The 27,193-nt window shown below is 34.1% G+C and overlaps 1 protein-coding gene across 1 annotated transcript in view; it reads left to right on the forward strand.

Moving 5' to 3' along the window:
- The window catches only part of OTOGL (otogelin like), a gene marked incomplete at its 5' end in the record, with an annotated part of 143,353 nt that overhangs the window by 100,758 nt on the left and 15,402 nt on the right, over positions 1-27,193 (forward strand). Inside the window, 14 exons of the mRNA XM_081060233.1 lie at positions 1,316-1,493; positions 1,760-1,902; positions 2,381-2,404; positions 2,497-2,589; positions 4,892-5,081; positions 8,160-8,374; positions 11,629-11,770; positions 17,119-17,304; positions 19,265-19,477; positions 19,964-20,068; positions 20,763-20,870; positions 24,990-25,091; positions 25,565-25,669; positions 25,755-25,795. Of these exons, the coding sequence (XP_080916359.1) occupies positions 1,316-1,493; positions 1,760-1,902; positions 2,381-2,404; positions 2,497-2,589; positions 4,892-5,081; positions 8,160-8,374; positions 11,629-11,770; positions 17,119-17,304; positions 19,265-19,477; positions 19,964-20,068; positions 20,763-20,870; positions 24,990-25,091; positions 25,565-25,669; positions 25,755-25,795 (1,845 nt within the window). The remainder of the gene's footprint in view (positions 1-1,315; positions 1,494-1,759; positions 1,903-2,380; positions 2,405-2,496; positions 2,590-4,891; positions 5,082-8,159; positions 8,375-11,628; positions 11,771-17,118; positions 17,305-19,264; positions 19,478-19,963; positions 20,069-20,762; positions 20,871-24,989; positions 25,092-25,564; positions 25,670-25,754; positions 25,796-27,193) is intronic.

Below are 27,193 nucleotides of genomic sequence, written 5' to 3' on the forward strand. Positions count from 1 at the left end.
TATACCGGGGGTGCCAAAAAAATGGGGTGCAAAAAAAATGTATACACATTTCAATTTTCCTTTCTTAAAATGTGTATACTTTTTTTTCTTTTGGCATCCTGTGTATTTTGAAGATAGAAGCCACAGAATTTGCTGTAGGATTAGATGTGGGGTTGAGTAAAAGAGAGGAATCAAGGATTCTAAGATTTTTGCCTTGAGCAACCGAAGGATAAAGTTGGCATTAATCAGGATGGGGAAATTATGAGAGATGAAGGTCTGGAGTGAATATATAACCAAGAGTTCAGTTTTGCCATACAAAGAATGAGATTCCTTTTAGCTATCAAAACACTGTGGATATACAGGCTTGGTGAACATAAAGAGAGTTTACTTTAGAGGGTTGTTATTGTGGGAAGAAAATGGGTTAATTAGAACAGTTGGGAACATAATAAGTGATATAAATGTTTATCATTGATATAATTATGACCATAATTTAAAATAGAATGCAATTTATAAACTTCGAAACATCTACCACTTATTTCATTCTTACTTATTTATCTATAAGTGTGTGAGCTGTAGATAAAAATTAATTTATAATGATTCTATCCGGCAGTCCAACTGATCTCACATATGAATTTTTATCAAAATATTAGGATAGTATTAAATTGTAAATTTTTAAAACTGACCCTAGCAGAAGTTATAATCATATCCTAGCATTACACAACATAATATGACATGTTGACTGCCACTGTATAAATATGCTCATAAAAAAAAAGAAAAGAAAAAATAACCACTAATGTGGACAATTTAGGACAAGACTTTAATTTACTTATATGTCTGAGTATATGGGCAATTCTGATATCAAATCAATATTAAGGTAAAACTTAAATGAAGTTCCTAATGAGTATTTTAGAAAGGTTACATCAACAAAAAGTTGTAGTGTAATTTTAATTGTTTATCTTTTAAAAACTTTTGTTTTTAGGAAATATACAACTTAGACAACATGAATGGGAAACTAAAAAATATATATATATGCAATGGAATATTGCTCAGCAATATTGCCAGTTGCGACAACATGAATAGACTAGAGGGTATTAGGCTAGGTGAAATAAGTCAGACTGAGAAAGACAAACACCATATGATTTTATTTATGTGTGGAATCTGAAAACCAAAACAAACAGAAAAAACAAAATAAAACAGAAACAGACCCAGAGATACAGAGAACAAGGTGATGGTTGCCTAAGGGGAGGGGAGTGGGAGGATGGGTGAAAAAAATTTAATTAAAAACATTAGTTGAAAATGAGAAAAAAACTCAGCAATTTTCTCTTTTTATTAACAGCCTCAACAATTTGATCCTGTTTATAATTGTAGCCAGTATATATGCATTAATACGGAATGGAAGTTGTACAACTGGTCTCTTAATTGCCCAAAGGACTTGGAAATGCCTGACTGTGGTTTCCGGGGAAGGCCTGTTCAAGTTAACACTGATATCTGCTGCCCTGAGTGGGAATGTCCTTGTAGGTTTTCATTTCTTCCATGGTAACCAACTTTTAATCAGGGGGAGATTGTTATTTCTTTGAACCAACCATCTAATCAAGCCAAAGTTATTGTTGAGCTTTCTTCATTTGATTTATGATTTTGGTTCCCAGTATATAACTTTTAGAATTGCTTCTTATCAAACATAATAACACTAATTTAAAAGACTTTTTTAAAGGAGCAATTATTACAACAAATACAAATAATTAGTTAATAGGTTAAATTCACTCTCCAACTTTTTTTTTAGGTCGGTGTTCCATGTTGTCAGAACTGAGCATCATTACATTTGATGGAAACAATGCAGCATTGTATAGTATGGCTTCTTATATCTTAGTAAGAATTCCTGGGGAAGTTATAGTTGCTCATATTGAAAAATGTTCCATGAATCAGGTAGGTTATAACCCATTGTTTTATTATTTCTTCACAAATCTGTAACTGAAGTACATTGCAACATTAGGGATTTTCATAGTAAGAAAGGATTCAAGAACTCACTGAGATTTATCATCTGGTACTTAAAATAAAAAAATGTTGTGTGTACAAAAACTCATAGACACAGACAACAGTTTTAGTGTTTACCAGAGGATAAGGGGGGCAGTGGTAGAAGAGGGAAAAGAGAATCAAATATGTGGTGATACAGAGAGCTGACTTAGTGGTGAACACAAAATGCAATATATAGATAATATAGAAATGTACACTTGAAACCTATATAATTTTACTAACCAATGTCATCCCAATAAGCTTAATAAAAATTAATAAAAAATGTTTCATGTAAACATATTTAGAAGCATATAATGTTAATCCACATATTTTTAAAAGTCAAGTAGTACTTTTCTTTTAAAAGTGATTTTTCTTTATCCTTTTTTTTCAGGATGGAAACTCATTTAAAAAGCTAGTGAGTATTTGCAAAGTGTTTAGTAGATTCCTTCTGATTATTGCTAAAATTATGTTTAACTCCACAAAGTTTTAATTTTTTTTCAAACTAAGGCTTTCTCTGAAAGAAGCTCCGGACTTTGTTTTAAGAAGTTAAATTTGACAATACCTATACATAAAATACTTGTCGATCGGGCAGCAAGAAAGGTAAGAATACAAAGTTAAAATATATATCCTTACATTAGATGAAATTAAGAAATTATGCAAACACAATCGTTTCCAAAAAGAGGGAAAATTAAGCATATCAGTGGAGATTCATTGCTGTTATGTCTAATCATTCTTTTCATGGATAGTCTAAAATGTGTTTCTTTATATTATATTTCTCCATCTATAATGTGCCATCTGTTGCAAATATTTCTCCCCTTGTGAGGTTAACTGTAACTGCCATGTTAAATATGCTAAAGCCATTTTGGAGAAGGTGAGTGGCCAAGCTTCTTAACATCAGAGTAAACGTTACTGTTTCAAATTAGACAAAATGGAACTGATATGAAAAAGAAGGATCGCAATGTTGAAAAGAGTAGTAGCGGGCTGGCCCGGTGGCGCAGGCGGTTAGAGCTCCGTGCTCCTAACTCCGAGGGCTGCAGGTTCGATTCCCACATGGGCCAGTGGGCTCTCAACAAAAAAAAAAAAAAAAAAAAAAAGAGTAGTAGCCACAAATACCAGAATGAAGAACACCGAGAGAAGAATAGATGGAAGGAGTATTCCAATGTTGATGCCATTAATTTTTCATTAAATAAGTGATGGCTAAAATAAGAATAAAGAATATTTAGCTTTATTAAAATAAACTGAAGGAGAACAATGCATTATAAAAAAAGTTGGAAAGGAGCAATTTAGTTTTACAGGAAAAAACTTTATCCCAAGGAATGTATATTTACCAGGTAGGAGTGAGTTATACGCTGGATGTTTCACTCAGGTCTAAATGGTTCTCTCAAAAATATAAGAAAATAACGTATAAAGATTTTGCTCAAAATGGTTAAGATATTGGGTGCTTTCTGGAAATCCATTAGCACAGATCCATCAGATTCTAGGCTAGAAACAATATTAAAACAGGCCTAAGATATAGTAAGGTATTAGAAAGTTTAATCGTAAGTAAAACAAAATATATGAATGAGGTACTTTTTTGCAAGATAGCATTTGTATATACCTTTGATTTTGATGAGGTTGATATAGCAATAGGAAATGGATGGGAAATAAGCTCTGCATTTGGTAAGCAGGGTTTATTTTTGGCCCTAAGCTGAACTTGTCACTGGTCATGTATTCAGTTGAAATCTTATTAATTAAAAAAATCATTTAGTGAGAGTTTACATAATAAAATGACACAGGTCCAAGTAACTTGCAGGGTGCATAAATGTAATTATCTGCTAATTAGAAAGTAGCAGGAGATATAGTGACAGAGTCATAACCAAGAAATCATGAAAACAACAAGAAGAGTCAATCAGTGTAGTTTACAGGAGGGTTAAATAAGTAGTTTTGGAAGAGATGACACCTAAAATAAATCTTAAAGAACGAATAGAAATTAACCAGGCAAGGGGAAGGATGTTTTAGCCCAAGGGTGGCAGTATGAGAAAATATAAAGATGAGAAAGTGGATGATTAGTCAGGTAGAACTTCCGACAAATTTACTGCTGGTTACAGCTCATGGTTCCATGTCATTGCCATTATTTAAAACACTGTTTTTAAAAGTATAATCCTTGGACTGCCTACATTTGTATTACCAAGAGCACATGCTAAAAATACAGACTCTGGAATCCCATGCAAACCTAGGAAGTAGAATTGCTGAGAATTCTAACCTTTACCAACTTTGACACATGATTATTAGGAACATTATTGTTAAACACTGATTTAGAAGATCAAAGAAAGAAACCAGATTAAAGGAAATATCCTGAAAGTAACTTTTATTATCTTATATTCACATTAGTAGGTAATCAACATATATTGAGGGCAGCAGACAGAAAAGTTTACATAACAGGACAAAGTTAAGTTTTGAAGAAAATAAAGGAAAATGAGGTTAAAACAAACACTGAATATAGCAAGACACAGCAAAGAAACAATAAAAGAGCTTAGAAGTTATGAGAAGCTGTGGAAGCAGCAGACAAATAAATTTTTTAGAACTTAAAACATAGTTTATATTAAATTAGCAGAAATGGAATAATCTGAATTCTCCTAATTTTAATAACTGCATACACATATTTAAAAACTCATAGACACAGACAACAGTTTAGTGGTTACCAGAGGGTAAGGGAGGAGGGGGGTGGTAGATGAGGGTAAAGGGGGTCAAATATATGGGGATGGCAGGAGAACTGACCCTGGATGGTGAACACACAATGCAATAGATGATTATTATAGAAATGTACCTTGAAAGCTATATAATTTTCCTAACCAATGTCACCCCCATAAATTTAATAAATAAACATTTTTCTAACAGATGGAAATGCATTATGTAATTTTAGGTAGATGTGGATTCTGTTGTTGTGCCTTTGCCCTTTTCCAATCAAGAACTTCTCATAGAGGATTCTGGTACTATGTATGTGATTACTACTCCAGCAGGACTAATCATAAAGTGGGCTCATCTTACAGGAATCTTAGACATTCATTTTGGCCCTCAATTTAACTTGTCATCCTACACAGAAGGACTTTGTGGTGAGCATTGCTCTTCAAATCTTGATTTCTTCTAATAATTTTTTTTTCCTGTCTACATTACGCTGTTTTTGCCTCCATTTCCACACTTTTTTGATTTGAGATGTGATATTAACTTTCAGGTCCCCCTGTGACTACTGAAGGAAGTAATGGTTTAATGGTTTTCAATTAATGAGCTAAGTAGCAAGAAATAACAGTTCATCATCGGTATTTTATGACACCATATGCTTACCACTATTACTACAATACTGTTTATATTCCTACTAGCTCATCTTTATTAAGCATTAATGAAGTATCAGACATTATTTTACATACTTTAATTCATTTAAATCTAACAATAACCCTAATAAGTAGGCACTAGTATTAATTTGTGATAAAAATGAGGCATAGAAAGGCTTAAAGGCTTAAACAGCTTGTTTTTTCCTTATTTTTTTTTTTAAGTTTGAAATCTGGGAAAACTTCGTTGTTTAAGCCATCTTGTAAGTCATATACAAGGAACACAATAGTCTGAAAATTTATCCCAGTTTTATTATACGGTGAAAAGCGTAGATGTACCTTGACGCCTAAGTTTAATATCACAATATATTACATAGATACAAAAAAGAATTTCAAGCCAAAGGAAGCCAATTAGAAATATATCTATGTACATAACAAAATAAGAATAATATTGCTCTGGTGTCCGCCAGGAAGTTAAATAGAGGTATCCCCTTTACAGCTCTGTGCTCAACATCAGTTTCCTCATCTTTAAAATGGAAATGGTAATATCTACCTTCAAGATTGTTGTTAGAATTGTACATCAAAGTTATCGTAAATGCACTTCACACATTGCTTAATATACACAGTCAACAAATGTTAGTACAAATATATTTTAATCTCACTAAATATTAACTGAATAAATGTTTATGGATAGATTGCCTTCTGAGTATCTGACACTGTTTGGTGTTGACAACTCAAAATGAAAATGAATAGACTAAAGCCCTGCCCTCACAAATTACAGGCAACACCCATATTTCTTCTTTAAAAATGTAAAGCATGTAATGGAAAGATTGGCTAAAATGGTGCCTATTTAGAGTATGTTACACATAGCACAGACTTCTATGGTGACTAAAAGTTATCAATGTGGAAATAACGTGTTTCCCTGAAAATAAGACCTAGCAGGACAATCAGCTCTAATGCGTCTTTTGGAGCAAGAATAAATATAAGACCCGGTATTCTATTCCATTCCATTCCATTCCATTCCATTCCATTCCATTCCATTCCATTCCATTCCATTCCACCCAGTCTTACAGTAAAATAAGACCAGGTCTCATATTTACTCTTGCTCCAACAGGCATTAGAGCTGATTGTCTGGCTAGGTCTTATTTTCAGGGAAACACGGTAGTTATTACTGGTATATATTAGATTGGTGCAAAAGTAATTGCGGTTTTGCAATTGTTTTTAACCATTTAAACTGCAATTACTCTTGCATCAACCTATAGTACTGATTATAAGCAGCTCAATAGTTATTGAGTAATAACCCAGACTTTGAGAATGCATATTTTATACTATGACTTATCACTTGTGTATGCTATGATTTCTGTTTAATTTTCATGTTTGATTCCATCTCCCCACTCCCCTTTGCTGTCAGCTTATGCTTTTATGGAGATATACATTCTGCTAACTGGATTCTTAACTAATCATTGTAGAGAAGGGGCTGGGATCACATTTTTGCTAACTAAAGGTCACTCTCTAAACTTCATGACCTCCACAGTGGGAGAGAGGTGGCTTGCTAAAGAAAATTCTGGGTGCTGTAGAAACTACATTGGGTGCAGGGTAATAAAGTTATAGAAGAAGAGTGTGACTCAAATTGAACATGAACATTAATGTGGGAGGTCCATACTGACACCTCATTTTACACAGCACTCTGAGGTCTGCAGAGGTGATGGCTGGAATTGCAATGAAAACATATTTTTACTATCAATTACATTTCTCCAGAAGAGTTTAAACATAATTATATATATATATATACACACGCACACATAGTAGCTGCTTTACAGTATAGTTCACTTGAGTTTTGTTTGTTTTGTTTTTTGCACTTCATTCAGTCTTCTGTATATTTACAAGGGTGGGGCGACTATGACAAAAGCAACCTTCATTTGTAACAATATAAGATTTGATACTTTTTGATACTTCAATAAAATGTTTAACTCTTATCTTTTATAGATGGGAGCCTTGGGAATTAAGAAAAATTATGTTTTAAAGTAGAGTGGGATTTAGTAAGTTATAATCAGGGTTCCAGGTCCATTTCTCTGTATTTCCCTTGGCACTGCACTTCACTGGATGAAGAAGACTAAGGTATCCTCAATCTGGTGTACCTCAAGGAAGCTAGCAGGTCAAAGCATCACAGCCATCAATAGGCCATGCCATCCCAAGGAAGGGATACTATCTATATTCTAGAATTCCCAGGTCAAATTCGAAGCTTGGCTATGGTTGTCCTAATGTTGAACAAATCTAGGCATCTGGTGACTACCATGAGCTGATTGGTTTATGCCTGGATTACTTATAGGAGTTTTTAAGGCTAGGTGTAAGGAATGCCTTTATGCCAATCAGGCGTCTCTCCTGGAGTTGTGTCTTGTGCTAGGAGATAAGGCAGGGATAGTTCCTGAAAGGAATAATTTAATATTTCCAGGCAGAGTTTTCTTGGGGGAATGGATGCCTGGGAGGCAATCACCAAATGTCCACCATTCTGGGGAATATTTGACAGATTTAAGAACCAGTTCTTAAATTAGGAGATTGTGATAAAAATGGAACAGTGTAAGAGCAGACTCAATCTCCTCTTTCTTCATCTTCTATGACGTTTTCATGTATCTTGACTTCTAGGATCATGTTTCTTTCTTAAGACAGTTCTATACTATCTTATCAAAGAATGACACAAATAATTTTTAAAATCCATCAACATTGAAGTCAAATGACATAAATTTGGCACCTCGTTCAGTAAATAATTAATTTATTTTAAATCAATTATTAAGAGGTTTTATTTTTACTGCCTGCATTTGGTTTAAGTGAAAATTTTTACCTTCTAAATGTCACATATCTTTCTAGGGATTTGCAATGATGATCCAGATGATGATTTAAGGATGCAAAATGGCACAATCATTACGAATATGGAAGACATAGAATTATTTATTGAGAGCTGGGAAATTGACAAATCAGTTAAAGTAACAACGAGAAGACCTGTCAGAAATTGCACTGAGTATGATTGCACTCACTGCATTGAGTTGTTAAATAGAAGAGTTTTCATGCCATGCCATGACAGAGTAAGTTGAAAGCAACCATAAATAAGAACTGTCATGTTAAACGTGTTAAGATTAAAGCCAATAAATTTCTGTTCTTGCCATGATGTTCTTCTACTGAGAACAGTTTATTCCCAAGCCTTCTGTCAGTTTGCTTTGGAATTCAAAATCATTTGCTGTTTATAGATTTACGGAGACAGGAAGGATAATTATCTTTTTTCTATGTTTTTTTCAAAACTATATCTACAGCTTTCAAGAAAAGCGAAATTCTAGCCGATGAATAAATGCCTCTAGGAGAAAGAGATCAATGTCACTTGATAACCCAGTATAGAAACCAAGTCAGTGAAGGTTTAATCAATCCCTATGATCTTGGCCTCTTAGGTGTTTACTTAGAAATTGTCATATGTTCAAATTGATTGCTCTTTACTGTGCTCTAACTTTCTGACTTTAGATCATTAGTAGATATTTAAAATAATTAGCATCATTACAAAAAGATCCATCATTAGAAAAAAAGGACAGATAAGTCCAGCATTCCATGAATCATTTAATGAACATTTAGTGAGCATCTAGCCCCTATGAGGCATTGTGTTAAACTCCCGTGATCCAAAGATGAATAAGACCCTCTCCTTGCCCTCAAGGAGTCTTAGTGGGAAGGCAAGCCTGTGAATAGACACAGTGTAAGATACACTATGGAGGTGCATAGAAGCCAAGTTTTAGAGAAGTCTTCCCAGAGTTTTAGACATTTGAATTACTTGGAAGGATGAGTTCGCCAGGGGAAAAGAGGGAGGAAGGAAGACCTAAGCAGATAAAACAATATATATAAGAGCAAATTTGGTGTAAAAGTCCATTTTAGGAAAACATTGCAAGTTTAGTGCAAGACACATGGGTGGTAAGAGCCCCCGAAGAAGAGTGAGGGAATTGTTAGGGTGAGAAGGAGATCGCTGTGAACCACATTCCATGCTAGGTGGTGACATGCAGACTCCATAGTTTTCAGCCTGCCCTGTGACTTCCCTGACCCTAAAGGCAAAGGGTGTAAAGTCATGGGACAAAAATGGCATCTCTTTCAGGAACTTCAGTTCTATTTAGAGATCTGAATGCAAATAAGTTGTAAATGTTTACATTTTTCAATACATGCATGTAACAATGAAAAATAGCAAATACTTTTTAACTAATTTCAGTGTCGTTTTGATCTGTCTTTTAAAAGCATAATGATAATTGCATTTTTAACTGGGAACTTGTAAGGTTGATTAAATTAGAAAAAATTTTCAGCTTGACTATTTGCAGGATACCATTTAGTTGGTGATAGCCTCAGATTTTCCACTTAGGATCCTTCCATTGAACTTGGTTACAAAGGAAAGAAACGCTCATTATTTGGTTTTCCCATTTTTAATCTTCATCCTTCTTTGCAAATAGCCACATAGCAGGCAGATGATCTTTTAAAAATGGAAATAAGATTGTATCATTTATCTTACCTAAAACACTTCAGCTACACTTTTACTTACACTTAGAGTATATTCCAAACTTCTGATCAGGGCTTACCAGGTCTTCTATGCTCTGGCCTGTCTTCTTCTCCAGTTCCTTCATGTGCTGCATTCTTCTTTTCTGCTAAACTCCAGGCTTTCTTTTTTCAACCCTTTGACTATTCCGAGGTATTTCATGCTTGCCATGTCTCCAGCTGGAATACTTCCCTCCTTCAATCTATTTTAGCATGGTGACTCCTCTTTAGTCACTAAAAAGTTTTCTTAAATTATGAGATCTATAGGCTGAGAACAGATGTGTTTTATTCACCTTTATATTCTTCATGCATAGCATAGTGCATATGTATGTAGTTAGATGCTCAATAAATTATGGAAGTATGCATAAATGAATGTGTGAATGGAGGATACAGGAAAATCAGCTTTGTGGGTTAAGTGGAGAATGGATACAATTTTTTATTTTGAATAAATTAAGTCATGTGGGACTTCAAAGCAAAAATATCCAGAAAAAAAATTAGAAACATGATTTTGGAGTTCAGAGGAGATAAGTTAAGACCCAAGATCAGGTTTGGGGAGTTATTAGTATATAATTTTTAAAAACTAATAATGCATGATGTGCGAGAATCGGTTCTGTAATACGTTCCATATATTAGCTCATAGCAATCTTAAGCAGTAGTAGCTTTATTATTACCTCTATTTAACTTATGAAGAAACCGAGGCAAAGATTGAAATGACCAAGATGGTGGTAGAAACTGTGGGAATGGCTGAGCCCAGGAAGCGCATTTGTAGTGACTAAACATGACCAGTGAGGATGGGGGTGTAGAGAAACAGAATGAGAGGCAGAAGAGCAGACAATGAGTAAACAGGGAGTAGAGTGCTGTACCCTCAAAGTCAAAGGAGAGAGTTCTGAGACAGAGAGTGTTCATGCATCAAAGGCCTCTGAGAGGTTGGGGAAGGTTTATAATATCAGGGTTCCCTGAATTTGACAATTGGGAGGACCTTGATGACCATCGCAGGTGTTCTGTGCAGTGAAGTGGTTGGAAATGGATGTGATTCAACAAAAGGAGACTAAAAAGGAAGTAGAATCTTGATTTTTATACATATGCACCTTGAAGAAGAAATGATGGGATATAAAAAATATCAAGTGTTTTATACGACACTTTGACTGACAGAATTTAGCATCTGAGTCTAGATGCTTAGTATGTTTGCTGAATAAATGAGCAGGGATAAAAAGTGGAATAAATGTTGTTACCAGTTAAATTATTTAGTTTTCAGGCATCTCTAGATCAAAATGAAATATAATCTGTAGAAACAAAACGGGTCCCTAATAAATTGAGGTATATCAAATTATACAAATTATTTAAGCAACATACAATATTAATACACATATTTTGAGAAGCATTTGTAACCTCATTTAATGAGCAGTGTCATGCATCATTATGGCAGGCTTCAGGAACTTCCAATTTTTTTCTATAATAGATCAACGTTTTATTCAATATATATAGAAAAGTGTAATATCAGAAATGGGTTTTTGCTAGGTCCACATATACTCCCATCTTTACAAAATAGATGTATGTAGATTAATACAGACAATATTTATCTTATCTAAAATGTGTTTAAAAATATTGTAAATTCAGAGGTGACATCTAATACTATCAGGTTTTAAAAATCTAAGATTGAAGAGGAACCATAATGAATATTAACTTGGTACCCTTTGATTCTCCAAATAGTATTAGTCTAATTTAGTGTCTTCAGGGCAGTTAAACAACACAGCTTATCCCAAGCCAAAATATATCTCTCTAGGTTTCACCACAGAACTTTTGTGAAAAGATGTGGATTAATTATACCAATTTTGGAAACTCTGAATGTGATGCACTTTCTGCGTATGTGGCTCTGTGCAGCAAGTTTGACATCTGTATTCAGTGGAGGACACCTGATTACTGTGGTAAGTAGTACACTTCAAATGATGTTTTCCAGTAACCGAATAACACTCCATTGTTTTGAATTTGCTTCTTTCTTTTCCTTTTCCTTATTCATCCCAAAATAATTTTGTAAGAATAAAATGCATATAAATCTAACCTAGAAGTTAGAGGTGAGCTCTCTCACATAGGTTACTTCTAGTTTCATCCTGCTGTAAATTTAAAGTAGGCCTCAATTCTTCTAAAAGTAAACCTAACAACAAAATCTTTACAACATTAATGATTACGTTCCCCAAATTAATTTTCAAAAACCCTGAGGCCATTTGTGGTTACTGACTGTTTCCTAATCCCTTCACCTTTCCCCGTATCTGATGGACATGTGTCCTATTTGGGAGACCACCTCAGGGATACTGTGGATGCCTGATCATGGCATTGTACACCAGAAGCTAAACAATAATGAATTCCAACTATAATTTTATATATATAATGTGATGGCTCGGTGTGAGGTCAGAGGGATAATGGATGGGGGGAGGGGGGTTCACAGTGTGAGGGATATAAATGATGAACGTCTAAGTATTACCTTGTCTTGCACACCTTTAACTAATAAGTTATAAAAAAAAGAAGTACAATAAATACATAAATAAATAAATAAATAAATAAATAAATAAATAAATAAATAAAAGTAAACCTAGTCCACAAAATACGGAGGGTGTCAAAAATGCATACACATTTTAAGAAAGGAAAAAACTGTATTAAACTTGTAATACTCAATATGTACTGATAACAGAAGATGAATACAAGTCATGTGTATACATTTTTTTGACACCCCCAGTATTAGGTAGCAAAGTATTGAAGAAATCGCAGAGGATTGAAGAGAGATTTTAATTCTGTTTCCCACAGCAGCTTTTGTTGATTCCATTTAACCTGCCCCATTTCCTCCAGCTTGTTCTTATGCATTTACTATGGAGAGGATGAAGATTTTTCTGCCCCTTTTTCTCCTTTCCTGACGTAGTATCCACTTTCTTTGATATCTGGATTTAATATTTTTCCAGTTACATGTTTGTGTTTCCTTTTTCTTTTGTATGTATTCTTTGCTCATTTTTACATCAAGTTGTAACGCTTTTCATAAAAATTTTATTAAACCTTTCACCAATCCTGGGCATATTTTACATAAAATATTGTTAATTTGATTTAAGAAGTAGTGATTAAATGGTAAATATTTTTTAAATGAATGTTACTATAATGCTCCAAAATAAAAGTTTTTGTTGTCTCCAGGAAAAAAAGAATAAAATACATAGAGAAAGAATAATATATCACAAACACAGTTACATGGCTCCACTTTGGAAATAAAGCAGCTCCTGGAGTACCCTTATATCATTTTCCTCTCCCTGCTCTCCCAGACGTCATCACTATTCAAGAATGGGGTTGCTTGATTTATAGGGAACGTATGACATCGACAATGTTACAAGATAGTGTCAAATTGTTCTCCACTGAGATTTAACCAGTTTATATCCTCACCAGCTGTGGGTTCATTTTTTAAAATAATTTTTTATTTTTCTATTATAGCTGACATATAATATTATTTTAGTTTCAGTATACAACATAGTGATTAGACATTTATATAACTTACGAAGTGGTCACCTCAGTAATCTAGTACTCATATGACTCCATACATAATTATTATAATATTATTGACTATATTCCCTATGCAATAGTTTACATCCCCATGACTATTTTTGCAAGTACCAATTTGTAGTTCTTAGTCCCTTCACCTTTTTCTCCCATCCCTCCAAAACCCCTCACATCTGACAGCCATCAAAATGTTCTCTGTATCTATTAGTTTGTTTCTGTTTTGTTTGTTGTTTTGTCTTTTAGATTCCACATATCAGTGAAATGACATGGCATTTGTCTTTCTCTGTCTGGCTTACTCCACTCAGCACAATACTCTCTTAGGCCCATCTATGTTATTGCACATGGCAAGATTTCATTCTTTTTTATGGTTGAGTAATATTCATTGTCTGTATGTACCACCTCTTCTTAATCCATTTATCCATTGGAGGATACCCAGGTTGCCTCCATATCTTGGCTCTTGTAAATAATGCTGCAATGAGCACATGGATCTCCCTTTGAAAGTAATGTTTTGGGTTTCTTTGGATAAATACCCAGAAATGGGATTACTGGGTCCTTCTTTGGCTCTGGTTATAGCCTTTGTTTAAAGTCTGTTTTGCCCAGTATGAGTATTGCTACCCCAGCTGTTTGTTTGTTTCCTTTTTATGAAATATCTTTTTCCATTTCTTTACTTCCAGTCTGGTGTGTGTCTTTCAACCTGAAGTGAGTCTCTTGTAAGCAGCATATGTAAGGATCTTGTTTTCTTATCCACTCAGCCACCCTATGTTTTTGACTGAAGCATTTAATTCATTTACATTTAAAGTAATTGTTGATAGATTATAGGCATTGCCATTTTATTATTCATATTTTTGATATTTTTTTCCCCTTCTTCTTCTTAAAGAAGACCCTTTAACATTTCTTGTAATACTGTTTTGGTGGTGATGAACTCCTTTAACTTTTCTTGTCTGGGAAGCTGTTTATCTGTCCTTCCATTCTAAATGATAATTTTGGTTGTAGTTACTTACTTTTCATCATTTTGATTATTTCATGCCAATCTCGTCTGACCTGCAAAGTTTCTGTTGAGAAATCAGCTGATAGTCTTATGGAAGCTCCCTTATAGGTAACTAACTGCTTTTCTTTTGCTGCTTTTAAGGTTCTCTCTTTGTCTTTCCCCATTGGCATCTTAACTATGATGTATCTTGGTGCGGGTCTCTTTGGGTTCATCTTGTTTGGGACTCTGCACTTCTTGGGCTTGTGTGTCTATTTCCTTCACCAGGTTAGGGAAGTTTTTTTGTCATTATTTCTGCAAATAGATTTTCAATTCCTTGCTCTCTTTCTTCTCCTTCTGGTACCCCTATGAGACAAATGTTGGTACACTTGATGTTGTCCCAAAGCCCCTTAAACTATCCTCACTTTTTTATATTCATTTTTTCTTTTTGCTGTCTTCTTTGGGTGTTTTCTGCTATGTTGTCTTCCAAATTGCTCATTCAAACCCCTGCTTCATAAAATCTACTGTTGATTCTCTCTAATATATTCTTCATTTCAGTTATTGTATTCATCATTTTGACTTGTTCTTTTTTTATGTTTTCTATCTCCATTTTTATGTTTTCTATCTCTTTGTTGAAGTTCTCATTGAGATTGTTGAACATCCTTATAATCAGTATTTTGAACTCTGAATCTGGTAGATTACTTTTCTCAATTTTGTTTAATTCTTTGTCTCAGTCTTTGTTGTCTTCTTTCATTTGAACCATGTTCTTTGTCTCCTCATTTTGGCTGCCTCTCTGTGTTTGTTTCTATGTATTAGGTAAAGCTGCCATGTCTTCCAGTCTTAGTAGTAAGTGACTTATGTAGTAAGAGACTTTTGGGGCCCAGTGGCAAAGTCTCTGTGGTCAGCTGAGTTGTGTGCTTTAGGAGGGTCCTTTATTTGGGTTGTGTGTGACCTCCTGTAGTAGTTGAGCCTTGGTTGCTGTTGAAATGTCAATGGGAGGGATTAACCCTCAGGCTGATTGGTTGTGAGGATTTGCCATGACTACAGTGGAGGAGCTGTAGTGCAGGGGTTGGCCCTCTGGAGCAGGATTCCCTTTAGCAGGGCTCTGGTGCCTGGTGATTCTGCCTTTCGAGTGTGTCATTTGTGAAAGTGGTTGGGTGGTCCTCTGGTGTGGTCTGAAGCTGGTCATCAGGTGTATTGATTCTGCTGCCTTTTGAGAGGGGATTTGTTGCAGGCCAAGATCAGCTGCTTCCTGTGCCCTGCCCAGGGCCACTTGGCATGAGCTACAAGGTGATCTGCAGATAATTACTGTTTGTGCTGGGCTTGGTGGTGCCTGGGAGAGGCTAACCTGAGAATTGAGGTTGGCTGCCACTAGTGAGGAACTTGGGGTGGCTTAGCAAGAGGTATGGGGAACACTGAGGCCAAATGCTGCTTATTTGGAGTTTGTCAACCTTTGAGGAATTTTAGGAAAGTCCACAGCATGAGCCAACACAGGCTGTTTGTATGGAAAAGCCACTGAAAATGGCTTGGGTGGGCACGTGAGCTGGGTGGGGTGACGTCTCAGAGAATCACCAAGGCATGGTGCATAATGTTAGCCAGACTGATGGAGATTCAGATATGGTGGCCACCTGTATCTGTATGCAGGAGTAAAAGGGGCTTAACAAAGAAACAATTACTTCTGCTAGCACTTCTATTTGGGAGAAAGCTGCCCTTCCAGCCTTTGCCTTGAAGCCAGATAATTCAATATCTCCCCATATATTTATTCCTAGTACCTTTGAGCTGCTGCCCCAGCACTAGAGCTTGGCGTGAGTCCATTGTGAGTAACTCTGTGTGCAGGCCTTTTAAGAAGAATGCCTTGACTCTGTCTCACTCAGCCACCATCTTTTCTGGTTTTCAAAGCCTAGGGCCCTTTCTTCCTGGCACTGGAATCCTAGGCTGGGGAGCCTGGTGGGGAATGGGACCCTTCATTCCTTAGACCTCAACAGCTGAGATAGCCCTCCTAATTTTTAACTTCCACACCTGGGTGTGGTACCAGCCTGTTCCACCTCTCTGCCCCTCCTGACAGTCTCCATTTGGTTTCTTCTGCATGTCCTTAGTTATAGGACTTCAGTTCAACTAGACCTCAGGTGATTCTCCATGGTGGTTGTTCTGTAGTTTAGTTGTAATTTTGATGTGGTCATAAGAGGAGGCAAGCACAGCGCTTATCTCCTCCGCCATCTTGACCACGAGTCTGTTTGTTCATTTTATAACACTGTGACTTTTTAAGATAATTGAAAATAAACAAGAATTTTCTAAAACATTATGTAGAAACTTCTGAGCAATGGTAGTTTCTTTTGAAAGTGAAGGAATAAACCTAAACCTGTAGCATTTTTCATTTTTATGACTTGGTTGAGTTACATATATAAAGTGTATTTCTTATTCTGAGTAGACTCTTATATATTCTCTCACCGCAGAGCAATAACTTCATAATAGCCGACTCTTTATTGATGCTAATGAGATTTGGGTTTCCTGCTGGTCATATTTATTTGATATAAATTAGATGAACTTTTCTTGTCATAACATAATACTAGCTGGACACCTGGAAGATACTAAAAAATACCATTGATTGTTTTGTTTCTGATTTATGATTATGTAATAAACAAAAAATAGAATTTGAAGAGACTGAAATGTGAAAAGTCATTTTCGGCAAGAAAATGACACTTGACATATTCTTCCTTTTACTAGAATTCAAATAGGTTACTTCTATCTTTAGCAAATTCTGTCCTTTGCTATTCATAGCACTGAGTTGCCCAGAGGGGAAGGAATATCAACCTTGTGTACGACCCTGTGAAGCAAGAACATGTTTGAACAGATGGTTCTATGGACACACTTCCTGTTTGAATTTAAGAGAAGACTGTGTATGCAAAAATGGAACCATTCTTCACAGGCCATATTCAACTCAGTGCATTCCAGAGAAAGAATGTGGTAAGCAATGTATAAAATGACCACTTTGGGGTCCAGAAAACAACTCAAATATTTTTAGATCCTGGAGAGAGGTGCTGAGAAAGGTTGATCAAAGGTAATGTAGGTTTTGGAAAGGAAATGAGTTTGTAGTTTGATTTTTATACAATGTCACCTGAAGTTACCAAAATTAGGAGCTTTGCTGGTGATGATTTTTAATCTCTACCTCAGCTGTAATAATGAGGAAAGAGTATAGTAAATCAAGAATTAAGAGTATAGCATGTGGACTAAATTTAAATTCCAATTATTTCACATATTAATGATTCAGGTTTATGTCTATGAGCCTGAGTTATGCATTTGTAAAATGAGGAAAATAATATCACAGTTCTATAAGGTTAGTGTGGGAATGCAGAAAATAATGCAAAGCATTTTTCAATACTGCCTACAGAAAAAATAGTGTTATCTGGGAGAAAAAATGTAATATTTCTACTTTAATTTTCAACCATTTTATACTGACACATTATCTCCATGGTTGCTTTATATGAAAAATGTGCAAAATTGGGAAAATTGAAGTATGTGCTTTATCAGTTATAAGTCTCTTCATTATAGTTGGAAGAAAAAGAGATTTACCGTGTTTCCCCAAAAATAAGACCCAGCCAGACAATCAGCTCTAGTGCATCTTCTGGAGCAAAAATTATTAAAAAACCCAGTATTATATCATATCATATCATATCATATCATATCATATCATATCATATAATATCATATCATATATTAGACCTGATCTTATGTTATGGTAAAAGAAGACCGGGTCTTATATTAATTTTTGCTCCAAAAGACTCATTTAGAGCTGATTGTCTGGCTAGGTCTTACCGTGTGACCCTGAAAATAAGACCTAGCCGGACCATCAGCTCTAATGCATCTTTTGGAGCAAAAATTAATATAAGGCCAGGTCTTATATTAAAATAAGACCGGGTCTTATATAACATAACATAGCATAGCATAGCATAGTATAGTATAGCATAGCATAGCATAACATAACGCTCCAAAAGACGCATTAGAACTGATTGTCCAGCTAGGTCTTATTTTCGGGGAAACGGTATTTTTGGGGAAACACGGTAGCTAATAAAGGCAAAGTAGAAATAGAAGTGAAATGCATGTAGAAGTGAAATGCATGTGTAGTTTCAGAAACAAGTTTGTGTTTGCCATTGAAAAGAGTATTTGTGGAAGACTTTGAGAATATACAGACATACTTATGCTTGCTGTATATGCTTGCTTACATGTCTGTATATTCTCAAAGTCTTCCACAAATACTCTTTTCAATGGCAAACACAAACTTGTTGAAGTTGGTTTGCTGCTAGTGAATAGGATAATATAAGTCCATTGGATGCTGGGGATATGGTTGGTCACTATGTTTATCTTTATTATTTCTTAAAGAACTACTAGAGGGCCATGTTTATTGTTTAGTAAAACTTTGATAATAAAACTGATAAGAGTCACTAAATATTTTGCTTGGTTGCTTTCTATGTTTAGATTTTAAAGCTGAAATGTTTTGAATTTTTGTATGACAAAATGTTAATGTGAGATAAGAACTACCTTATTTTCTAATACCATGCATTTTTAACAATTAATGTTTTAAAACATTTAAATTTATGCACTGAGTTTGTCCAAGTTAATAAATTATATTAACAAGAGTTAAAATGAAAAAATAGTTAACAAATTACATTATTTATGGAAGAAGCTATGTGAATTTACAGAGAGTTTTATAAGGGTAATATGTTTTCTATAGACTACATCAAAAATTTCATTAAAGGAAAATATAAGCTAGTAGCTGGTGAATAAAAAGAGAAATCTGAAAAAGGATAGATATGTGACATGTTACTTATGTCACCAGGCCAGGTCACAGGATGAAATCAAAACATCACAGCTTAATTGATTTTATTGTCCAGGTAATGAGTGATATAATATTGCCAATTTTTTAAAGCATGTACTGATATTGAAGACCAACCCCGTACTGCTGGGGAGATTTGGAATGGGGGCATTAATGAATGTGCCCTCTACCAATGTCTGGGGAATGGAAGCATTATTCCTATAGAACCTGTCTGTGAACAAGAGCCCTCACCAATTTGTGAACGAGAAGCTGAAGTCACCCTGGGCACCGTTGATAAGCTGTCCTGCTGTTCACTGGAAGTTTGTGGTATGTACTCAGGCTGAAGCCTTAAAGTCAGTTAATGCCAGAAAACATGCTCATATTCTTTGTGAAAAAGCAGGGCGTGCATGATGCTTGGCATAAAAAAAAAAATTATAAGGATTGAATAACAATGGAAGTATTTCCATAAAGGTCACTTACACTTTCTCAAAGCAAGATTTGCCTATTATGGTTTCGTTAATCTTGCAAATACACATGCAAAACTCTGGCTATTAGCAATTAATAATATTCAGTAATACATGACACTCTAAAGGATCTGGAAATCTTTGACTTATGACAAACACAGGTGAAAGACAGTAAAAAATAAACCTTAAATCTGCTCCCTTTTCACATATAGCCCATTTTGTGAGCTAAATGTTTTTGGTTTCAGTATAAAAACATGTATAATGAAAATCGTTTCCCTGCTTTGAGTAAGAAACACGAGATTTTAGTTATGTTCACTAATATTTTAATGCTTTTGTTTCTTATTTGCAGGATGTGACATGACCTTGTGTGAAACTACCATTCCAACATGTACGGAGAGTCAAAAATTGACCATTGGTCACAGCCCTCTTTCTTGCTGTCCACAGTACAAATGTGGTGAGAAATTAATTAGGAAAAATAAGAGTGAGGGTCACTTTTCATTCAGAACAGTGGATTAAATTTTCATTCTTTGTGTCTACAAGGAAATGATCTATTATATTAAAAATTGTGGAATTGTCTTCCTAAAGATAGTTTATTAACCAGCCAAAAAAATGTATACAAATCGACACTTTGGTCAAAGTGTCCGGACGCTGATGGTAACTACTTTGAGCACCTCTTATATTGCAGAAGTCAAACAAGACTTGTATTCATATTTTGGTATTGGTATATATTGAGCATTACAATTTTAATAGTTTTTTCATTTCTTAAAATGTGTATTCATTTTTTTGGCACTTTCTCTCTCTCTCTCTCCATATATATATATATATATATATATATATATATATATATATATATACATATAGATAGATAGATAGATATAGATATAGATACACACACAAACACACACACACATATATGTATATATACATATACACATATATACTTTATATGTTATATAAATATGTGTATATAGTAATTAAGTCATTTTAAAGATCTTAATCTTAGTGCAAATACATGGGAAATAGAATACATATATAATATATATGTGTATATATATATATGTATATATATATACACACACACATATATATCACACATTTATTTTGTCATCTCACTCTATACAGAGTTTCAAATCTTTGTGTTTCTGCAGAATGTGATCCAGTTAAATGCCCCAGTATTTCAATACCAGAATGCAGAGAAGACCAATTCATGATTCAAGTTCAGCAGGATGAGCCTTGCTGTTTTGCTCCTCTCTGTGGTGAGTGACCTGTGAAATAATTTCTTAAAAGAAGAAGGAGGATGTAGGGAAAAATCTCTTATTTGAAGTGAATTTTATGAGACTGATAGAAACCAGTGTTCTGCTGTTAAAAGAATTCAACTAAATAAAAATGATAGAAAATAAAAGTCCAGCATTTTATTTTATTATTTATTTTACTTTATTTTATTTTTATTGCTGGATGTGTGGGTGTGTGTCTTTAAAAGATTTTTATTACAATACAGCTAACATAGAATATTATATTAATTTCAGGTGTACGCATTAGTTGTTCAACATTTATATACCTAAAGAAGTAATCAGAATAATAAGTGCAACAACCATCTGACACCATGCAATGCTATCACAATATTATTGACTATATTCCTATGCTTTTTACCTTCTCATGACATTTTTGTAACTACCAATTCGTACTTAGTTCCTTCACCTTTCTTACCCTGCCCACAAAACCCCCTCCCATTTGGTAACCATCAGCTTGTTCTCTGTATCTATGAGTCTGTTTCTGTATTGTTCTTTACACCACACATATAAGTGAGATCATGTGGTATTTATCTTTCTCTTTTTGACTTATTTCACTTAGCATAATACCTTCTAGGTCCATCTATGTTGCATGAATGGTAACATTTCACTTTTTATGGCAGAGTAATATTTCCTTGTATAAATATATACCACATCTTTTTTATCCAGTTGTCTATTGATGGATACTTAAGTTGCTTCCATATTTTGGCTATTATAAATAATGCTGCAATGAACATAAGGATGCACATATCTTTGTGAATTAGTGTTTCAGATTTCTTTAGATGAATACCCAGAAGTGGAATTGCTCAATCATAAGGTAGTTTTATTTTTAAGTTTTTGAGGAACCTTCATACTGTTTTCTATGGTGGCTGCACAAATTTATAATTCCACCAATAGTACACAGAGGTTCCCTTTTCTCCACATCCTCATCAACACTTGTTGTTTATTGATTTATTGGTGATGGCCATTCAACAGGTATGAAGTGATATCTCATTGTGGTTTTAATTTGCATTTCTCCAATGATTAGTGATGTAGAGCATCTTTTCATATGTCTACTGACCCATGTGTATGCCATCTTTGGAGAAATGTCTATTCAGGTCCTTGGCTAATTTTTTTCATTGGATTGTTAGATTTTTGGTGAGTTCTTTATAAATTTTGGATATTAACTCTTTGTCAGATGTACCAGTGGTGAATACCTTCTCCCATTCAGTAGGTTGTCTTTCTGTTTTGTTGATGGTTTCCTTTGCTGGGCAAAAACTTTTTAGTTTGGTGTTTATTTTTCCTTTTGTTTTCCTTGCCTGAAGTGACATATCAGAAAAAAAAATATTACTAAGAGTAGTATCAGAGAGTTTACTGCCTATGTTTTCTTTTAGAAGTTTTATGGTTTCGGGTTTTATATTTAATTCTTTAATCCATTTTGAGTTTATTTTTGTATATGGAGTCAGAAGGTGGTCCTATTTCATTTTTTTTTTTTTTGCATGTATCTGTGCTGTTTTCCCAACACCATTTATTGAATAGACTGTCTTTACCCCATTGTATACTCTTGTTTCCTTGGTCATAAATTAAATAACCATTTATACTTGGGTTTATTTCTGGGCTCTCTATGCTATTCCATTGACTTCTGTGTCTATTTTTTATGCCAATACCATGCTGTTTTGATTAGTATGGACTTGTAGTATAGTTTGATATCGGGTAGCATGATACTTAGTTCTTCTTTCTCAAGATTGCCATGACTCTTTGGAGTCTTTTATGGTTCCATATAAAATTTAAGATTATGTGTTCTAGTTCTGTGAAAAAGGCCATCAGTATTTTGATAGAGATTGCACTGAACGTATAGATTGCTTTGCATCGTATGGGCATTTTAACTATGTTAATTCTTCCTATCCATGAACATGGTATATGCTTCCATTTATTTTTATCTTCTTTAATTTTTCTCCTCAGTGTCTTATAATTATCTGAGTATAGGTCTTTTACTTCTTTGGTTAAATTTATTCCTAGGTATTTTTTTGATGCAATTATAAATGGGATTATTTTCTTAATTTCTCTTTCTAGTAGTTTGTTATTGGTGTGTAAAAATGCAACCAATTTCTGACTACTAATTTTGTATCCTGATACTTTACTGAATTCATTTATCAGTTCTTATAGTTTTTTTGGTGGAGTCTTTGGTGTTCTCTATACGTAGTCTGAAAATAATGACAGTTTTACTTCTTTCTTTCCAATTTGGATGGCTTTACTTTCTTCTTCTTGTCTGATTGTGGTTGCTAAGACTTCCAGTACTACGGTGAATAAAAGTGGTGAAAGTGGGCATCCTTGTCTTTTTCCTGATCTTAAGGAGAATAGTTTTAGCTTTTCCCCATTCAGTATTGTGTTAGCTATGTGTTTGTTATATATGGCCTTATATTGTAGTATGTTCCCTCTATTCTCACTTCACTGAGAGTTCTTATCATAAACAGTGCTGGATTTCATTAAATGCTTTTACTGCATGATCATATGATTTTTATCCTTCGTTTTGTTTATGTAGTGTATCATATTAATTGATTTGTGGATATATAACCAACCTTGTATCCCAGGAATAAATTCCATTTGATCACGGTATAGGATATTTTTAATGCATTGCTGAATTCAGTTTATTAATATTTTGTTGAGGATTTTTGCATCTATGTTCATCAGGAATATCAGCCTATAATTTTCTCTTTATTGTAATGTCTTTGTCTGGGTTTGGAATCAGGGTAACAGTGGCCTCTAAAAATGAGGTTGAAAGCCTTCCACCCTCTTGAATTGTTTGGAATAGCTTGAGAAGGATAGGTGTTAATTCTTCTTTGAATGTTTGGTAAAATTCTTCTGTGTAACCATCTGGTTCAGGAGAAAGTCCAACATTTTAAATGACTCTTAAAAATTGTGACAATTAGTACTACTTTCCCCTATCAACAAAGACTATGTGTATATCAGTCAAAACATGATCACGATAATATAATCAAGCTTTTCTTTTTTCTTTAATAAGGCCAACCACCTAGTTATGTTAGGAGAAAAATCTAGCCTTAGCTTTTCTTGAAGAACCAAGTAGAGTAAAGATTCTGCTAAGATATTACAGGACCTCTTTAAAACTATATCACATGTGAGTTATGATGATCTTGAAAGAGAATGGTAGAAATGAAAGTTGTCTGGGTAATGACGGTATACGGAACTATGTATTTTGTCTTATGAACTAGACATTTAAAAATAAAGAACTCTCTATTTTCCATTTTAAATGAATTATCATTTAAAAGATTGGTGATTAATGTAGGTTTTAAATGTACTTATGAAAATCAAAACACATTATTTGTATCAGTTAAAGTTCAACTTCAAATGGCAAAAAATGATTGATTCTAGCTAGCTTTAGCACAACCAATTATTGGGAAGATTTGGAGATCAGTATTTTATAGGCTCAAGATGAAACAGATCAAGCCCAGGGAAGGAAAGGACCCAGCTGCTCTGTCAGTTACTAATTATTGAATCTGCAACATCTATTTCCATTCCTGGCATGCTTCTACTTATGATTCAAATGACATAGAAAGAGATTCCGATTCAACTAATGTGGGTTATTCCCATAGAGAGGCCTGATGAGAGCAAAGCACCTTTATAACAGTCACTCTAAGTCTGCATGGGTGGGGCATTTCCTCAAGGTCATTTAGAGAATTGTTATCAAAGTTGAGAGAGGGATACTAAACAGCTCAAAAGTGCCTACTACATTATTCACCCATAAATTGGAGTAATCAAGAGTCGTGAAGTAAGGAAACAAATAAATTAGTCAATATTTTTATCCTAGTAAGAGCAAGTTATTCTGGAATGTTAATGCCTAATACTTCTGGTAAGATGATGTTTTATGTCACTATGCTTGGCAAGCATAAGGCAACATACTCAGGCAGTGTTATTATTTTTATGACCATACAAAGAGATCTGTTAAAGCCTTATTTTTCTTGTTTTCTATGTTATTAAACATAAAGTATTTTATGTTGATTTTTAATGCATGCAATAATCTGAACTAATAATTAGATTTTTTTTTTTTTTAGCTCAGCTGTAACTTCTGTTTTTTTCTTTTACCTTTAGTTTGTGAACCTTGCACTGAACCTATTCCACTATGCACTGATGGGGAATTTCTCACTGTGGATCTTAATACCACACACTTATGTTGTCCTCAGTATTACTGTGGTAAGTATATTTTAAGTAATTAAAAATATTTAGATGTGACCAATGTTTAAGACTTCAGTTGAATTCTAGCATATAAAATACATGTTGAATATATATAATGCTTTCTTACTTCTGAGAGCTCTTCTTGGATAATGTTATTACCTCCCTAAAATAGATTAGCTGCGACTGCCTGATATCCTAGAATTAGTAGATATCCAGGTGATTCCATAGCCACTTTACTTCCTTTCTCTTGTACTCCAGCCATTTCTCAGGCTTCTTCACCTGATGAGCTATCCTAGTTCTACTACTGTTGTTTGTCTTATGAAGCATTTGCTTGTTCTCATCAATACATGGTAACTGGGCAGTGGGAGAGGCAGCACTGGGGAGATACAAACTCATGCATTACATTAGCAATGGCAGTGCACTAAATGGTAGGTAGCAAAAACTAGTGATTACATGAAGTTAATCTTTACCCATGTATTTTTTCTATTTAGTTTGTGAGCCAAATCTTTGTCCTGTGCCACTACTCAACTGTGCAGCAGATATGAAACTTGTGAAAGAACATGTATCTGGTCAATGTTGTCCAATATGGCGTTGTGGTAATTAATCCTCATTTTTTAAAGTTTTATTTCAATATTTTAATGTATTCTGATCAATATAAATATGTTGGTTTTTGCCTTTTAGAATGTAGCTGTGAAAGCCTTGTTATGCCAACCTGCGAAGTGGTAAGAATACATATTTTGATTGACTTGTCATAAAATTTAATTTCCTTTGTTCTTCCTTTATCTCTCTCATTTCTGAATTCTTCTCAGGGTTAATGTAATTATCCTTATTAAGTTGTACTGAAGTAGATTAAAATCATGTGCTTTGATATTAGGGAGCTGTCAACGTTTTATATTTTACTTGAGATAAGAAGTATGTTATTTTTTTCACTGGTGAATGTATCTATTAGTCTTGTATCTACTTAAGTTCACTGGTCTTAAAATGAAGTAAAGCATTAAAAAAATATTTTGTCAGTCTTGGCCTAGGTTATGGTGGTGGTTTCATGGATGTATATTTATCTCCAAATGCATCAAGTTTTATATGTTAATTATGTTTGTATGTCAAATAAATACATTTAATTGTATTTTACAAAAGCATTAATCTAACATTTACTGCAATGATGAGTTATTATCTATTATTTTCATAGAATGTTTAAATAGCTTTCATAAACATTCTCTCATTTGATTATTTTGTGTGTACTATATACACACCTACAGAAAAGAGTAGAATTATATTGTATTTTTCTTAAATCCTTCATAGTTTACATAACATGTTTATATTATTTTGTTAAATCTCCACAAAGTAAGTATGTTTTGCTCATTTTGTAAATAAGGAAATTGAGGTCTAGAGAGAGTAAATGATTGACTGAGATCTTTAGGACTCAAACCAGGGATTGCTTTGTGTATGTGTGTATTCCTTCATTCTTTCCACTCTGTCTTAGTTCTTTCATTTCCCTTACAAAGTGTAACTAAGATATAAGTTGACAGAAGAACAAAAGCAAGTGAAGACTGTCTTGTTTCTATTAGTGGTCTGGCCTCTCTTTATCTGTGACTCATTTTCCTCACCTGAAATAAAAAGTAATAACAATACCTGTGCAAGGAGAATGAAATAAATTAATATAAATTAGATAGTACATGACACATAGCAAAGGCTCAATTAGTACCAGCTATAATTATTACTACAATACCTCCAGAATACTCATAATGTTAACCACAATGTGTAGATTATCATGGAGAACTTTTTAAGGAACGTGGCTATCAAGAAAAATTTGGAAGAAAGTGATAGTCAAGTTAGGAAAAATGGATGAAAAGAGGTAAACTATTCCAGACAGGGGCTAGAATGAACATGAGTAAATAAGGTAAATAAGGTAAGATATGCATATTGAAGGACCATGACCTCTTTCTTTCCTTGAGAAAGAGTTAACTGGAGGAGGAATGATGAGAGATGAAGAACTATCCAAACTGGTAAACTGGGGAGGGCTTTAAAGACAAGGCTGAGGGATTTAGATTTGATTTATTCATATATTCTTTTCAGTTAGTCATTCAACTAACATTTATTGAAAACCAGTTATGTGTGGTCAT

Source organism: Rhinolophus hipposideros (genome assembly GCF_964194185.1).
Source record: "Rhinolophus hipposideros genome assembly, chromosome: 9".
NCBI classification, from domain to species: Eukaryota; Metazoa; Chordata; class Mammalia; order Chiroptera; family Rhinolophidae; genus Rhinolophus; species Rhinolophus hipposideros.